General features: G+C 40.8%; 2 protein-coding genes across 11 annotated transcripts in view; one reads left to right on the top strand and one right to left on the bottom strand.

Annotated features, from left to right (window-relative positions):
• The window catches only part of RNF19A (ring finger protein 19A, RBR E3 ubiquitin protein ligase), a 116792-nt gene that overhangs the window by 64352 nt on the left and 35821 nt on the right, over window positions 1-16619 (top strand). Inside the window, exon 11 of one of the 5 annotated variants that reach the window (XM_054519240.2) lies at window positions 10206-10373. The exons of 3 other annotated variants lie outside the window; for them this stretch is intronic. In XM_054519240.2, coding sequence (XP_054375215.1) covers window positions 10206-10312 — 107 coding nt within the window. In that variant the 3' untranslated portion in view covers window positions 10313-10373. Of the gene's footprint in view, window positions 1-10205; window positions 10374-16619 lie in introns of those variants that run through there. One more of the 5 variants, XM_054519239.1, reaches the window with a different exon arrangement.
• SPAG1 (sperm associated antigen 1) overlaps window positions 2669-16619 on the bottom strand; it is a 76085-nt gene continuing 62134 nt past the window's right edge. For all 6 annotated transcript variants that reach the window (XM_054519234.2, XM_054519231.2, XM_054519232.2 and 3 more), the window contains 5 exons: window positions 13280-13412; window positions 11025-11151; window positions 5167-5331; window positions 3796-4167; window positions 2669-3678 (listed from right to left, as the gene is read on the bottom strand). In XM_054519234.2, the coding sequence (XP_054375209.1) occupies window positions 3547-3678; window positions 3796-4167; window positions 5167-5331; window positions 11025-11151; window positions 13280-13412 (929 nt within the window). In that variant the 3' untranslated portion in view covers window positions 2669-3546. The remainder of the gene's footprint in view (window positions 3679-3795; window positions 4168-5166; window positions 5332-11024; window positions 11152-13279; window positions 13413-16619) is intronic.

Genomic DNA, 16619 nt, shown 5'->3' with positions numbered 1-16619 from the left:
TGGTACCTACAGGCTAATAGGAAAGTAAAACAAATTCCAGCTACACACTGCTCCATTCTCTTCCTAGAGAGCAAAACCCACATGTTAGGAAAGTAACTATAAGAAAATATATTTGAAATCACTTTAACAACATGCTGTGCCATAACTCATGCTTAATCTCTGCACATAACATAGAATCAAGCCTTCTGAACTACTTCCTGGGAGGCCTCTAGTGAACAGTATACTACTCCTAATAGGCACCACAACTTGGAGGGAGTTTTCACTAAGATACGTAAGAAGTGGAAATGAAAAGGTTAAGCTTAAAAGCTCCATGTCTTTGAAGCTTTCCTGACAAATATCAAATTCTCAATATATCCATCACTTTGCAGTCTCAACAAAATACTAGCAAACAGATTCAACAGCATACTGAATGGATTATACACCATGGCCAAGTGGGATTTATCCCAGGAATACAAAGCTAGTTCAGCATTAGAAAATCAATCAGTGCCAACATACCTCATTAACAGAAAAAGTAAAGAATTGCATACATGATCCAACAATTGATGCTGAAAAGGCATGACCAAATCCAACATGCTTTCATGATTAAAAAAAAAAAACTGTATAGAATTATTTTTGAGACTTTTCTCCTTCCAGATGCACAATTTACAGCAAACCAATTAGACATAACAAGTGCTGACATTCCACTCAAATACTTTAGGTAATATATGTACCCACAAATATAAAATTACTAAGACATCATTCATTCAGTGAATAACTCACTGAATCTATTATGCCAGGCATTTTGCTGAGCACTATGGGAAACAGAGCGGAACCAGATATTTTATATCAGACAAGTAAACTCAAAAACACCAAAACAATGTGGTAAGACATCCTGTGCAAACGCAGTTAATCTTGGGTGAGTGTGCCATGTTTGTGTAATGAAATGTCTGCCAGTATGAAATATCAGATGTGAGGACTGAGAGCAAGGAAAGTTTAGAAGCCCAGGTTTCTTAGGCCAGGGTGTGAGTGCTGGTACCTTCTGTGGAACTATGGGATAAGTGAAGCCTGAGTTTCAGGGAACAGCGAGTTCCATTCAGGGCATGTATAGTTACAGTTTCTGTGAGACACCTGTGTAGAGATGAACAGTCTGAAGTTGGCTTTACAGGTCGAAGCTCAGGAAAGATTCAAAGGCTGAAGAAGGAAGAGATACAGAAGCAGACTGAGAGGTTAAGTGTTTGGATATAGTTACAAACAATAAAAATCTCAGCGGCTTAACAAGAAAAGCATAAGCTTGTTCATTCTGTGTGTCCAATGTGGACTGGCAGAACCCTGCTTGAAACCAGCATTCAAAGAATGAGGCTGACAGAGCCAGTCATCTTGTAACTGCACTGACTGCAATATGAAGCCTTGTCACTGTAGCAAGGGAAAAGATCAGGGAGGTTTTGGGGCCAGATCTTGCATACTTTGGCTCAGAAGTGACACATCACTTTTACCTAAACCCTACTGGCAGAAGTGGTCACATGGCCCCGACCAATCACAAAGAGGCTGAAAAGTACTATCTTGTGTATGCCCAGAAGGGGAAGAAAACTAGGTCTTAGTTAAGAGTAATGCCAGAGTATAATTAAAATTCTGATATTTTCTGCCATTTTATATGCAGCATGCAATTTTCTGTTCTATCCAGCTATCACTCAAGCCACATGTTCCAGTAATATTAAGATTCACGCAGTTCTCTGAACATGCCAAGTGACTTCACACTTTCATTCAACCTGTACCTTCAATATGCACTTTGATGCCCTTGCATCTCATTTCCTCTGCCTATGACATACTCAAGCTGTGGCAGAACTGTGCCCCATGAGAAAACTTTCCTAACCCTCTCTCAGGCAGGCCTGGGCATTCCTCTTGCTCTGTGTTTTCACTACAAATACCAAAATTGCCAATTTACATTCACTAATCTTTTACTCATCTGTGACTGTTAAGGAATAGGCATCTGAACCATTAGTCTATTCACATATTTAATATTTTCCATTACACAGCATAGAGTATATGAACTCAAAAGATAGACTGCCCAGGTTTGGATCTTGGAGAGAGCACTTGCAACATTTGTAAATCCTCATTAATTTATACAACCTTCTGTTCCATTGTTTCCTCATCTGTAGCAGAGTTATGAAGATTAAATTAGACAATGTGTGATAAATGACACACAGTGCCTATCACAAAGCTCAAGAAAATCACCTACAGTTATTAATGTCACTGTGTCAGGCACCAAAAGAGAAAGTTCCCTTATGTCTCTAAAGTTAATTTCAAGTTGCTATGTATAGGAAAAGAGTGGTCCCATTTCTGTAAGTAAACTCCAAACAGGATACATTTCTAACAATCCACCATTTACTTTTATAAAAATTAAATAACATTAAAAAGGAGAAATTTTGTTTGAAGACTAAAGTCCCATTACAGATTTTTCACTTATGAACAAAGAAAGCAGTTTCAAAGAAAAATGGCACAGTTTGAAAGATACTATTTACCCAAGATGAGTTAAAATATTCTATAACTATAAAAGATTAGATAAAATAATAATGAATATGGAAATAGTAAACATGATACTAACTTTCATCTTCACTTCTAAGTGAATAAGAAAATGCTCCAGAAAGGGGGAATACACTATAGACCGCAGGAATAAATGACAGTACACTGATGGAGATTGAAATTCCTTCACTTTGACCCAGTCAACAAAGGAGCTCTCAACATATATGAGTTCTTCATGTTCTTTTACAGTAAAGGAATAAATACAGTCATAAAAGCAGAAAACAAAAAAGGGGGAAGGGGGACATTCAAATGTTTGGTAAAATATGGAGGTAATAATTCAGATAAATGCAGGCTTAGTTTGCTTTAATACAGTGGTTGGTTTTTTGCTTATATAAGCAATATATAAAAGAAACTAGCTTTTTAAAATCTGGTAAAAAGTGGTAGAAATTTTTGGCAATTTTTGTTCTTAATTATTAGGCAATGCTTCCATATTAGAAAAAATAAGTTCCTCTTATAGCTCTAAATTAATAAACAATTTAATAACCGTTTCATGTTATAGACTTCAGTGTTGCATTTCATTTTAACTGTAATCCACAGGTACTAGTACAAAATGGGATTTATGTGTATCTCAGCAGGATATAAGTGATATAATAATCACTGTTAATGACTTCCACTTTTAAAAAAGAATGTTAAAGAAATTCATTTCTATCAAACTTAAGAGGACTCCTTCATAGCCCAAAGAAATGCAACTTAACTCAAAATTTTAACAAGTAATTAAAATAATATGTATATTATAAATTAAAATGTATTTTTAACAAGTTCTAAATATACTTATTTGGTTCTGGTACATAAGAAAATATTTACAACTAATAAAAAGCAGATTGTAGAATATACATGTTCTATGTAGGAAAATAAGTAAAATGTTTTATAGTGCAGACCAAAAGATCTTTTCTAGGCCAAGTTTTATCCATGCAACTCTTTTACACCATCTCATTAACACTCCTGGAACACATACATGCATGGAAGAAATCTAACAATTATCTTGATTTAAAGCTCATACTGCCTTTTTAGGGCCTGTATATCTTCTAAAGTAAAATGGTTGTTTGGTGTGTCTGAAAGGTCCTCAAACAGCTGTTCAATTAGCTCCTTTTGGCCCTTGCTAATTAGTGTCAACATCATCTAAAAGAAGCAAAAAAAAAAAAAAAAAAAAAAAACTATGTTAGCATAAGTAACATTTTTAAGTTACAGAAACCCTAATAAAACCAATTTCTATTAATAAAATACTTAGCCACTTACCTTAAACCTTTCTGCTTTACTCAGATATAAAAGATGCTGATACACCAATGAGGGATCTTTTTCAATAAGATTATTTTTCAGAGACTGAATGAGGAGGAGGAATGTATCCCCTTCAAGTTTGTTACTTAAAAACATCGGCAAATCTTTTGGTGCAGTGATGGCTAAAAGATGTGCACAGGCTTCTTTATCCTTCCTGGTACCGAGAGCATTTATAATCTGACCAAATTCATAGGCATTGTTAGGCTTGGTTATCGGAAGTTCCTCAGGGTCTTCTGGTGACCCGCTGCTTTTGCCTCCCTTCTCAGAAGCAAGGCATCCCGTGGAGACCTCCCCTGCAGGTCTTCCAGGCTCCTCCTCCTTGCCTTCATTCACCTTCATGAAGAAAAAAAAAATGCATTGTGACACTGAACCCCAATCACCACATACATCCTAAGTACGTCTGTCAGAATGAGAATTGAAAACTACAAGTAGACTATACTGTAGTCCAGTTCCAAGTGAAAAATTTGTAATAATTTTTTTTAGGAAGAGAAGTTTTAGGGTATAAGATCCAATTCATAAAAATTTTAAAAAAATATTTGACATTGAAACTATGACAACAAAATTTAATTTTTAGACTTTCCCATAAATACAATTGTTGTATAAATGCCTATGTCAATTTTATCTCCTTTTCACAATAAATTTTAACAGAGAAATGAGCTTATATTGCTCGATTCTCCTAAAACAGTATTTTCTTCCCTCCTTAAAGAGAAAAAAACCTTCCTAGCTTCTCTTACATATTAGCCTCTTATTCTTAGTGGAAATGTGAGACGAAATGGGGTATTAGCATTCATGAATGTACAGGGATTCATAGCCTAACATTCTTCCCTAATATTAAGCAGAGAAAAACATTTTAGTTATCTGAATCACAAAAGCAGTTTGATCCTGAGGTAGTTCGAGATCTCTGATGAGGCAGTCATATTTCAGAGTGCTAAAAAGGTCTGAATCAATCTGGAAAATCTCTGAGGTGAGGCTTTCAGGGTCCCTGTAGCAAAATCAGTCCCGTCAGGATCCTCCAGCTCTACCCTGGAGCAAAGTCAGTGGCTGTTGGTTCGCAGTGTACTCTGGAGTGAGAGCAGTACAGATGGAAGCCAAAGAAAGGAAGAACTGCAGTAATGCAGAGACTCCCAGTACCATCCATGGACCCACATTGGGAAATACAATGGCTAACTATCATCGCAAAGGAGATGTTTTGTTGCTGGTTAAAAGTTTGTCACTGATCATCAGAATAAAAACGCAAAATTAAAAATGTTTTAGAACTCATAGGAATATGACCTTAGAATCCAGTCTAAAGACCCCAAAAGAGTACTTTCAAAGATAATCAAATACAAATACCTCTTGAATCTCAATTTTCCTTCTCTCCTTTTCTTTGTTGAATGATGCTGTCTTATCCTTAAGATTAAGGAGTCTAGTTACCTCTTCCAGTTCCATCTTTGCCTCAATAATACTTGGATCTAGTAGGATAACTTTATTGAGATCAATTAAGCTTTTCTGATAATTCTGTAAGTAGGAAGACAGAGAAAATAACTTTCATAAGTAGAAGAAGCCTAGAGTAACCTGAGTGGGAGTGGGGTTGATGAAGTGAGTTGTGCAGTATGTGTGCAGGGTCCACATTAATACCACTCTTATAAAAAGTGAGCCTGTGGGGTGAGTATGCAGCTGAAATATTATAACCCATAATACAGTGAACATCTACTATAGAAGAAAAAGCACAGAATCTGGAGTTAGAAAACGCAAGTTAAATTCTGTATCACCACAACCTTCCCAGTCCCTAACACATGATAAGCACTTGTTGCTTGCTGAATGAATAAATGAAAGAATGAACTCATCCTTGTATTAGCACCTACTAGCAATGAAACTTAAGATCCTACTTAACCTTTCTGGGCTTCAGTCTTCTCATCTTTAACATAAGGGGAACAAAAGCTCTATTCAAATTTTCACAAGCCTGTACCAAGAAATAAATGAACAAATAATAAGTGGCTTAAATCTATAAAGGACTATGCAAAGGGTAGTTATTATAATACTTTTCTTCCATAAAATCCTTCCAGGTTGTTTACTCTTCAAAATTGGCTACAGTCAACATTTAATCTTCCATGAGTCACACAATACATTGAAGAAGTTGAGGGAAAGAAAGGGCATTTAACAAGACATGACCACTGAATCTAGCAGCAAAGACAGATGCCCCAAAGTCAGTCTGCTGTGACAAGCTATGTTCTAAACTACAGACTAGACCCATGTTTTGAATAAACCAAACTGTGAAGAGGCAAAGAATTGCAAGGATGTGTAACCTCTTTAAGTATTCATGACACATCAGTAACAGCATGCAAAGAGGCTGAGCACAGATAAGCTGAGCTAGTGATTATGTGACATTCCCGGGGGCCTAGCTGTAATCCCACATGCCTTTCCCCTCCACTACAGCAACACGCCAGAGCAAGAGGGACATATTTAAAGGGATAACCTTAAATCTGCTCTAATTTATAAAAGTAAATTATTTACAAAGTATAACAAATCTCCAGATACCACTGTCCTACACCAGCACTAGAACCTACCGGGGGAAAAATGACACTGTATTTATATCCTAAGTGCTCTAGGCAGGGAGCCATACCTGAAAGGCAAGGGAGTGGAGCAGGAAGGCAAGTTGAGGAAGTAATAAAAGCTAATTCTTACCATTCTAAGCATTTTACAAGTATTACTTTACTCTCACAACAGCCCTATAAATATTAACTTCTATTGTCCCCATTTTAAAAGTGAAGAATGGGATGGTCACGACAGCAATGACCAGAAGGTGGATGATTACATGGGGTGGAGCTCAAGGAAAAGGACTGGAAATAGAGACCTGTGAGCCACAGCCTTGGAAATGGAAGCTCAGCACCCTAGGAGTCAATAGGATCATTTTCATGAATCCAGAAAGTCTCTGCCTAAAGAGCAGCCTGACTGGCTGGAAGAGACACAAGAAAACAAGAAATGCACGTTGACAAGTGTTAGTACTGCAGACAAGCATGAAGAGAGGGCAGAACGGCAGCAAGGGCGTAGACAAAATTGGGCAAGGAGGCAGCTTAAGAGGGGGCCAGGCTCATTCACTTCACAGATGGTCTCTGAGCATGTCCATGTGCCAGGAGCTAAGAAGACCACGGACAAGACAAGGAAAGACAGACTTAGGCCTTGCATTTATGGAAGCTTACATCCTATGAGGGGAAGCAATTAACATGTAAACAAATGAATAGATAATTACAGACTGTCATTGATGCCATGAAGAAAACTAAAGGTTGAGATGGATACTAACAAGAGAGCCTCCTTTTTCTACAGTTCAGCTGTCAGAGAAGTGAAGACCTGAAGAGAACCTAGCCATGCAGCGTAGAGGGAAGAGCAGAGCTCACAGAAAGTGTGTCCCAGCACTTTGGGAGGCCAAGGTGGGTGGATCACCTGAGGCCAAGAGTTTGAGACCAGCCTGACCAACACAGCTGAACCCCGTCTCTATTAAACATACAAAAATTAGCCAGGCGTGGAGTAGTCCCAGCTACTCGGGAGGCTGAGGCAGGAGAATTGCTTGAACTCGGGAGGTGGAGGTTCCAGTGAGCCAAGATCACGCCACTGCACTCCAGCCTGAGTGACAGAGCAAGACTCTGTCTCAAAAATAAACAAAACAACAAACCAGAAAATATGGCTTTGACAAGAAAGAAGGCATTAAAAGTTGCTAACCTCATTAGGCCTTTAAAAAGGGATGTATTATAATCACGTGTTTGTGATAATATTTACCATTAATAGTTTTGCTGAAACCATAAAAGCAATAGTTATTTTATGATATTCTTTTTGATATTTGTATTGATACATAACAATTGTGTGTATCATCCTCTACAGCATCCTCTTTTGGGTGGATCTTGCAGCATTCTCTATTGGGTGTAAATTCCCTAAGTAGGCAGCATGTCTTTATTCACCTCTATACTCCTAACACCTACCACATAATTGGCACTCAATAAGAGAAATAAATTGTAAATAAAAGCAAAATGTTCAGTGATCTTTTCTTACAAGGAACAGCTGTACATTAAAGACAGCTCATATTTTTCAAAGCTGGCACCATTAAAAATAACAAAGTCAGAAAACAAACAGAAGATCTGAGGAAAACATAGAGTTGAGCTGGGAGCTAAAGGCAGGGCACCGGCCACCGTGAGCCCCTGTGCCACTTCCTCATTGCAGTCACCCTGGGCAAACAGGCCTGGGCGTGAGTTCTGACACATTCTATAAGCAGTTGTAGTCTTTGAAGATCCTGAAATTAGGCCAAGCATGGTGGCTCACATCTGTAATCCTAGCATTTTAAGAGGCCAAAGTGGGAGGATTGCTTGAGGCCAGGGGTTTAACACCAATCCTGGCCAACATAGTGAGACCCTGTCTCTCTTAAATTAAACATTTTTTAAAATTCTGAAATTAAATTCACCTGGCACATACCTCAAATTACTGGACAACAAATCAAGCTATAAGCTACCAGCCTCATAATCTAGTGGGATAGGATTACTCAAATTTGGGATTATTTTTGTGCATCATAATATAATTTCTGGAATTCATTCCACGGAAATAGAAAAGCCCAATGAAGTATTAATGATGATACCCACACAAACTGAAGTCCAGTCTTTCATTGGGGTGCAGCTTCTGACCTTTAGTCAGCTCACCAGGTTCAGAAAGTCAGGCAGCCACTAAGAGGTAAATGTGCTCCAAGAGTTTGGCCATCTGTAAACTCATGAGCCATACAGATCCTCATTTACCAAATCTACTAAGCTCAAAGAAGTGAGTAAATTTCAAAGGAGTCTCTTTTAATTTGTGGTGCCATACACCATCTAGGAATTTTTTTTACAAGTGAGTGTGTTGCTAACCCAAAAAAAAGAGGGCTGGAGGGGGAGGCAAGTGTTAGGGTCACATGGACACTGTGTGGCTCCCTCAGCATGGGGCGGGGGTCACAGGGCAGCACGGGGGTCCTGGCAGGACATGCAGGCATGACTGCACTGCAGCCAGAGTGGATCTACGATCTGGAAAAGCTGGCCATTCAGTGCACCTGGGTGGTCCTCATTTGCTATATTATGCAACATGACTGCTCTTCTCCCTGCAGAACCTAGATAGTTCCCTTTCAGTCATGGGCATGGAATTAAAACAACTATCTCAGACTCAATCAGTCAAAACAATCCTCTCCCCACTCCCAAACTGCCCTGCTCCTGAATGCTCCCCATTATCACACCACTACCCTCAGCCACCCAGCCAGAACCTGGGAGGCATCCCCTCCATCACTTCCCCTAGACATTTGACTGCTATGTCCTGTCAACTTTACCATCAACCCTTGAATTGGCCCCTTCCCTTCTGTTATGGGCTGAACTACGTCCCCACAGAAATTCCTGTGTTGAAGTTCTAACCTCCAGTACCTCAAAATGTAACCATATTTGGAGACAGGGCCTTTAAAGAGGTAATCAAGTTAAAATCAGTAGGCCCTACCTAGTCCAAGATGACTGTGTCTTTATAAAAAGAGAAGATTTGGGCACACACACACAGAGGGAAGGCTACATGGAGACCCAGGGAGAGGACAGCAACTGTAAGCCAGAGACATAGGCTTCTGAAGAGACCACCCCTATTAACACCGTAAGCTGAGACTTCCCGCCTCCGGAATAGATTTCTGTTGTTCAGGCCACCCAGTCTATGGCGCTTTGTTATAGCAGCCACAGCGGCTAACATACTTCTGCCTTTCCTTGGACATTACTTTCCTTCAGGTACCTGCTTCTCACCTTGGTGATCTCTCACTTACCTTCCTCCTCATCCTGGGCCCTTCTGATCAACCTTCCACGAGGTCCCCAAATCTGATCCATTACACCACCATTTACCCTGCTCTGGAGGCTCCATCACCTTCAGAATTAAGTCCAGCCTCCTCAGCATGGCCTACCAAGCCCCTCAGGATCTGACCATCTCCCTCTACCCCCACTCCTAGTCACATCTGGCCTCCAGCTGTACAGTTTGTAAACAAGTCCATCCATTAAAAATGTACACAAGAATGTCACAGCAGCCTTATTCCTAACAGCCCCAAACTGGAAACAACCTAAGTGTCATCAACTGGTGAATATATACACAAATTGTGATATATTCATATAACACAGTGATAAAAAGGAACAGTTCCTGATACCCACACAATATAAACAAATCTCAGGTTATGCTGAAAGAAGCCAAACAGTAGAGTCCATTCTGTATGATTTATGGTAATGTCGAAAACAATCAAAACTAATCTATAGTGATAGAAATCAGATGAATGGCTGCCTGAGGGTAGGGGTGGAGGGAGGGAGATTTATTGTACAGGGGCACAGAGAACTTTCTAGAAAGATGAAAATGTTATTTTTTATTTTTAGCACACACCACCTTCAGAAGAAAATGTTCTTTATCTCGATTGGGATATTGGCTACAAGAGGATATGCACATACCAAAAGTCAATGACCTGCACACTTATAATGTATGAACTTCATTGTATTACACCTTAATAAAATTGAGTTTAAAAAAATTACTTCAGGAAGTACTATTTTCCAATATGTTCTGGTTTTTCCTTATGATGTTATTTTCTATAAATATGAACATTCATTCATCAGGATTTCCATGCAGAAGAATGTGTGAAGAAAAGTGTAATGATACAATATCCACTTTCTTCTAAACTAATGGCATGGTTTTCTTAGAGAAGAATGGCATTCTACAGACTTACACTGACCATCAGCTGGCTTAAGGCCCAGATCACTATAAGCTTTCAAGTCTGCGATGTGTCTCTCCCAACTTCCGCTGGGTCACCCATCTTCCATTCTGATGCCTTCCCCACCCAACCTCCAACAGCAATCCTTGCTGGAGGAACCAGCAGCATTACTGCTAGTTTTGGTAATTCAGTACCAAACCTTCCTTTATCTTAAAATGAACCTACTATAACTAACAATATTTCTCAGAAAACTAGAGAATAAATCAACATTTTGGAGCTGGAAGGAATCTTAGAAGCAATCTAGTTTCACATTATGGTTAAGGGTGAAATCTGAGGCCTTTATCAGGGTTTTAGAACTGGTTAGTACAGTTCTAGGATTAAATCCAAGAATAATCTCAATCCCATCCCAAGATCTGGAGACTTACGCTTGTGAAAACCACTTGATTTGTTCAGAACTGAAGTTTATGCATTAAAATGAAGATTTCCTCACCTTGAGTCCTTTATGAGCCAGAGCTCGTCTATAGAAGGCTTTCACGTTCCCATCAGCTAGCTGAAGTGCCTGATCACAGTCCTGCTTTGCCTCTTCAAACTGGCACAGCTTCAAGTAACAGAGAGCTCTGGCATAATGCAACGGAACTCAGTATTATGAAAGGTAAAGACTGGCTATCTATAAGTTTTAGACAGCTAAGAAAAATCAGAAAATAGCTCAATATGTCTGTTTCTATACCACTGCGGTTTCCATTGAAACTTAACATTTGATTCAATTATGGCACTGGGGATACAACTGCAAACAAAATACAGTCACAGCCCTCAAGGAGGATGCAATCAAGTGGAAGAGACAGACCATTCAAACAAGCAAACACAATAAAATCTGTGCAAAGTACTCTGGGAGCACACGGCTGAGAACTACATCAGATTCAGTGGGGCTGAGACAAGGCGCAGAGCAGCAGGGAAGACTTCCTGGAAGAAGTGACATTTAAGTCGAAATCCAGAGTATGAAGTTAAGAATTATCCAATGCAATTGCACTGGGTTGAGAAAGTTTAGATGGAGGTAGCGGGGAGTGGAGGCCAAGGACACAGCGAGTGCACAGACCTACACCTACGGTGGAAGAGAATATGGTGTTCCTGAAGAATTAAGAAGAGTTCCATATGGCTGGAATGCAGGGATGAGGCTGGAAGAGCAGGCAGGCCAGATCACGAAGGGCACTATAAGTCATGGAAGGAAGTTGAGCTTTATAAACTGAGCTTAATGGAAGTCTGATGAAGGGTTTTTAATAGGGGCTGACGCGTTTGCCATGTTTTAGACAGTCCCTCTGGCTACAGCTTGGAGAATGAGATGATGGAACAAAGCTGTGCAAGGACACCATGAGGGTGCTGCAGACATTTAGGAGGAGAGGACAGTGGCCCAGAGCAAGGGAATGACAGGGGGATGGTGGCAAGGAGACAGAAAGGGTCACACTGAAGACGGATTTGGGATTTAGAAGGTAGGAGCATCTGAGCTTGCTGACTGGAAGAGGGAGGTAGGGGATGATATCCAGCCCTGAGTGCAGAAGAGATGGGGAGCGCTTCAGTCTGGAGCTCAGAAGACAGAGATTTGGAAGACATCATTGTAAGGTGGTGAGTGGACCTGGGGAGAGGATGGAATGGCCTCTAGAGTACGTAGAAAGGAAAAAGGATCTAGACCCTCAGAACTATGAGAATTCTAGGAAAAGAAAAGCCTACAGAAGGAGAGGGAGAGGAAGAGAACCAGGCAATGAGCTGCCTGCCTCCTCCTCTGCAGCGAAGAGGAGGAGGAGTCTTCACAGAAAACTGAGTGGCCAATAATGCCCGATCCTACAGAGGCTGAACAGAAGGGCAGAAAAACATCTGTTGGATTTAGTGACATCTTTTGTCCAATATTCTATCACCATATTCTATATAGGTATCTTTTACTACGTGGTATAAAGATGGTACCTGAGCAACAATCTGCCCATTCCTGCTGCACACTATAAATGATGCTGGTGCCTTCCCGTAGCACTTCAGAAGGAAAAGGGCATTCTCCATAAGACAGTATTTTTTTTTTCTTTCTTTTTTTTTTGAGACACAGTCTCGCTCTTTTACCCAGGCCGGACTGCAGTGGTGCTATCTCAGCTCACTGAAGCTCTGCCTCCTGGGTTCATGCCATTCTCCCGCCTCAGCCTCCAGAGTAGCTGGGACTACAGGCGCCTGCCACCACGCCTGGCTAATTTTTTTTTGTATTTTTCGTAGAGACGGGGTTTCACCGTGTTAGCCAGGATGGTCTCGATCTCCTGACCTCGTGATCCGCCCGCCTCGGCCTCCCAAAGTGCTGGGATTATGGGCGTGAGCCACCGCGCCCAGCCAAGACGCTATTTTGAAAGGCGGTTGATCCCTGCTCCTTCCACGCTGGACAATGCCCAGGCCCGGCTAGCTGCAGCGAGGCCGGCAAGCCAGGAAATGCCGAATCAGAGTTGCACAAGCCAAAGCAGCCATGGTAGCTTTTGGGAACCTCGTGGCACAAACTATGTCAGACCTCCCATCCCGCCCACACCTCAGGCTTCCAGTCTCTGTAGAACTCCCACGGCCTCACCTCTCAGAAACACTTGGTTAGGACAGCTTGCTATAGAAATTCCTAGAACCATCACAAAAAACTTTGGCAATTACTTAATTGTGTTAATAAAATAACAAAATATTTTTAATAATCAAAACTATTAACATAAGAAATATATACAGTTACAAAGAACTTGCCTGTTTGTATATATGGTACATTCCTTATTGTTAATCTTTAAGCATTCGCTGTATTTACTGAGGGCGTCTTTATAGTTTTTGTCATTTACACATTGATTTCCTTCTTCCTTAAGGGCTTTAAATGTTTTTTCATCTATGGGACAAAAAAACAAAGAAGAGGAAGTATCTGTACAAGCACCTCTATAAAATCTTAAGTACAGCTATATAGTAAATCTTCTATTGCAAATTAACTTGACCACACAGCATGCAGAGTGAAAATCTAAATGGAACAAAACTTTGTAGACAAATTAAAATGACAAATAGGCTATAAGTAAAAATAATTATATAATTATGATACTATTATTTTCTAATTAGAAAATAAGATACAAGTGCCGGGTTCAGTGGCTCACGCCTGTAATCTCAGCACTTTGGGAGGCCGAGGCGGGCGGATTACCTGAGGTCAAGAGTTCAAGACCACCCTGACCAACATGGAAACCCCATCTTAACTAAAAATATAAAATTAGCTAGGCGTAGTGGCACATGCCTGTAATCCTAGCTACTCGGGAGGCTGAGGCAGGAGAAGTGCTTGAACCTGGGAGGCAGAGGTTGTGGTGAGCCAAGATCATGCCGTTGCACTCTAGCCTGGGCAACAAGAGCGAAACCCCATCTCAAAAAAATAAAATAAGATACAAGTAATAATTCTGTCATGTTATCCATCTTGACATGCCATCTTTTCTCTACTGGGATTCTAAAGACAGTAACAGAGGCCAGAACCACCTTAGAGATGGAGAGAATTAAGCAAACAATGCTAACAGGGCTCAGGTGACTATATGACAAGAGGCAGAGTCTCCAATAAGGCTGCACATGTGAACTAGCAACCCTCACAGTGTTTTCTGTCATCTCCATCTATGCTGCCTCACACAGCGCTTTTACAGTGGTACAGGAGTACTTCAGACCTCTGGTTAAGCTTGGATATGACAGAACCAGTCAATGAAATGGGATACAAATATGCACAGTGTTTTGCTTGGCAATTATGTTGTGAATAGTGAACGCTCCTCTTTAAGCCTGAAGTGGACATCTATCCAGCACCCCAAATTTCCTTGGGAAATCATATCTCTTTCATTCTCTGCTCCTTTGGTTTAAGTGAAGCAAACCTCACTCCAGCCCTAACCTTTGGGATAATCATTTTATTAATCAGCACATCATGGTCCTATGGCCATAGTAATCCAATTGTTCAGGGATGAGTCTATAAGAGCTGATAAAATGTTTTGCAAGATTCTTGTAAAATAAATCTTTTTCTTTCCTGTGGGATTTAAGGCTCAAAGGAGGAGCTATTTTTCCATCTTGTGATAAAAAGGGATGATATGAAAATGGGGCCATCAGAGCAAGGAAGAGGCCAAGATGGAGAGCTGGAGCCTCTGAGTCCTGAATCCAGCCATCCCTGCAGCCACTCCACCTGTGGACTTGTCCATACTAAGTACCCATAAACAGCTTTTTGCTTACTTGAGGCATTACAAGTTGGGCTTTCTGTTATCTACAATCAGAGTCTGAACTGCTCATTACCAGAATTACAGACTATCCCTATTATCTTGCAGTGAACATGGCTGATACCCTGCTCAGAATCTGTTTCCGAGACCTCAATATTCATTCAGCTATCACCCCTCTCCTATTCAGACCACGTGTTCAGGGGAGGCTGACCTCACTGATCAAAACCCCAGGTCTAAGCCAATCAGTGCATGGGGTGTTTCCTCATCAAAGAGATTGGCTCAGGGATGGGCACATGGCCCAATTCAGATGAACAGAATAACAGATTAAAAAGCCTGGGCTTTGGGGAAATGTACTTCCTCATTCTTTCGTTTTTTTGTTTTGTTTTGTTTTGTTTTTTGAGACGGAGTCTCGCTGTCGCCCGGGCTGGAGTGCAGTGGGTGGCGCAATCTCGGCTCACTGCAAGCTCCGCCTGCCAGGTTCATGCCATTCTCCTGCCTCAGCCTCCCGTGTAGCTGGGACTACAGGCACCCACCACCACGCCCGGCTAATTTTTGTATTTTTAGTAGAGATGGGGTTTCACCATGTTAGCCAGGATGGTCTCCATCTCCTGACCTCGTGATCCTCCTGCCTTGGACTCCCAAAGTGCTGGGATTACAGGCGTGAGCCACCACGCCCGGCCTACTTCCTCATTCTTAATGCCATCAAAATCAATGGTTTCTGTCTCTCTTCGGACACTGATATGTGCAGATGTAAAGCCTAAAACTGCTACAGTTCTATTGTTTCCTGCTACAGCCTAAGCCTTAATGAGTTAAGCCTGATTTACAGCCTGTCTGGGCCTTTTCAGTGACACAAGCCAAGACCATCCCTTACATTTTAAGTCAACAGATTTTCTGTTACTTACAACCAAGTTTTCAAACATACACAAAATATTAAAATTTAAAGTTTTAAACCTAGGTAATAAGTTTATCCTATGGAATAATTTGATATATAATAAAAATCCATAAATTAAAATTTAAAATATACCTTTAAATTTTGCAATCTTAAAATCTTCTGATAGATAAATTTATTATTTTATTATTATTATTATTATTTTTTGAGACAGGGTCTGGCTCTGTCGCCCAGGCTAGAGTGCAGTGGTACAATCTCGGCTCACCACAACCTCTGCCTCCTGGACTCAAGCCATCCTCTCACCTCAGCCTCCCAAGCAGCTGGGACTACAGGCGCGTGCTACCATGCTCAGCTAATTTTTGTATTTTTAGTAGAGACAGGGTTTTGCCATGTTGCCTAGTCTGGTCTCAAACTCCTGAGCTCTGGCAATCTGCCCACCTCAGCCTCCAAAAGTGCTGGAATTACAGTCGTGAGCCACCACGCCCAGCCAATTTTTTTCTTTTTTGGTAGAGATGGGGGTCTTGCTTTGTTTCACAGGCTGGTCTTGAACTCTTGGCCTCAAGTGATCCTCCTGCCATGGCCTCCCAAACTACTGGGATTACTGCCAAGAGCCACCATGCCCAGCCCCCTAAATTTATAATATAAACTCAGAATGTAAACAATAATCTTATTTGTCCCTCTGCACAAATTGTATAAAATGCTAGTTTACTTTTCATCTTCTATTTCAAATCACAGAATATTTCTGCCCATGTTTCATGTTTCAAAAGATCTCACACAGCCTAGGCTACTCACACCTGTTAGCCCAGCACTTTCAGAGGTTGAGGCAGAAGGATTACTTGAGCCCAGGAATTTGAGACCAGCCTGGGCAACATAATGAGATCCTGTCTCTATAAAAAATACAAAATTAGCCAGACATGGTGGCACACACCTGTAGTCTCAGCTACTCAGGAGGCTGAGGTGGGAAGACTGCCTGAACCCAGGAGGT

The sequence above is a fragment of the Pongo abelii genome, chromosome 7 (assembly GCF_028885655.2).
Source record: "Pongo abelii isolate AG06213 chromosome 7, NHGRI_mPonAbe1-v2.0_pri, whole genome shotgun sequence".
Lineage (NCBI taxonomy): Eukaryota > Metazoa > Chordata > Mammalia > Primates > Hominidae > Pongo > Pongo abelii.
The sequence above is the reverse complement of the archived record's forward strand: the minus strand, read 5'-3'. Positions and strand labels throughout refer to the sequence as shown.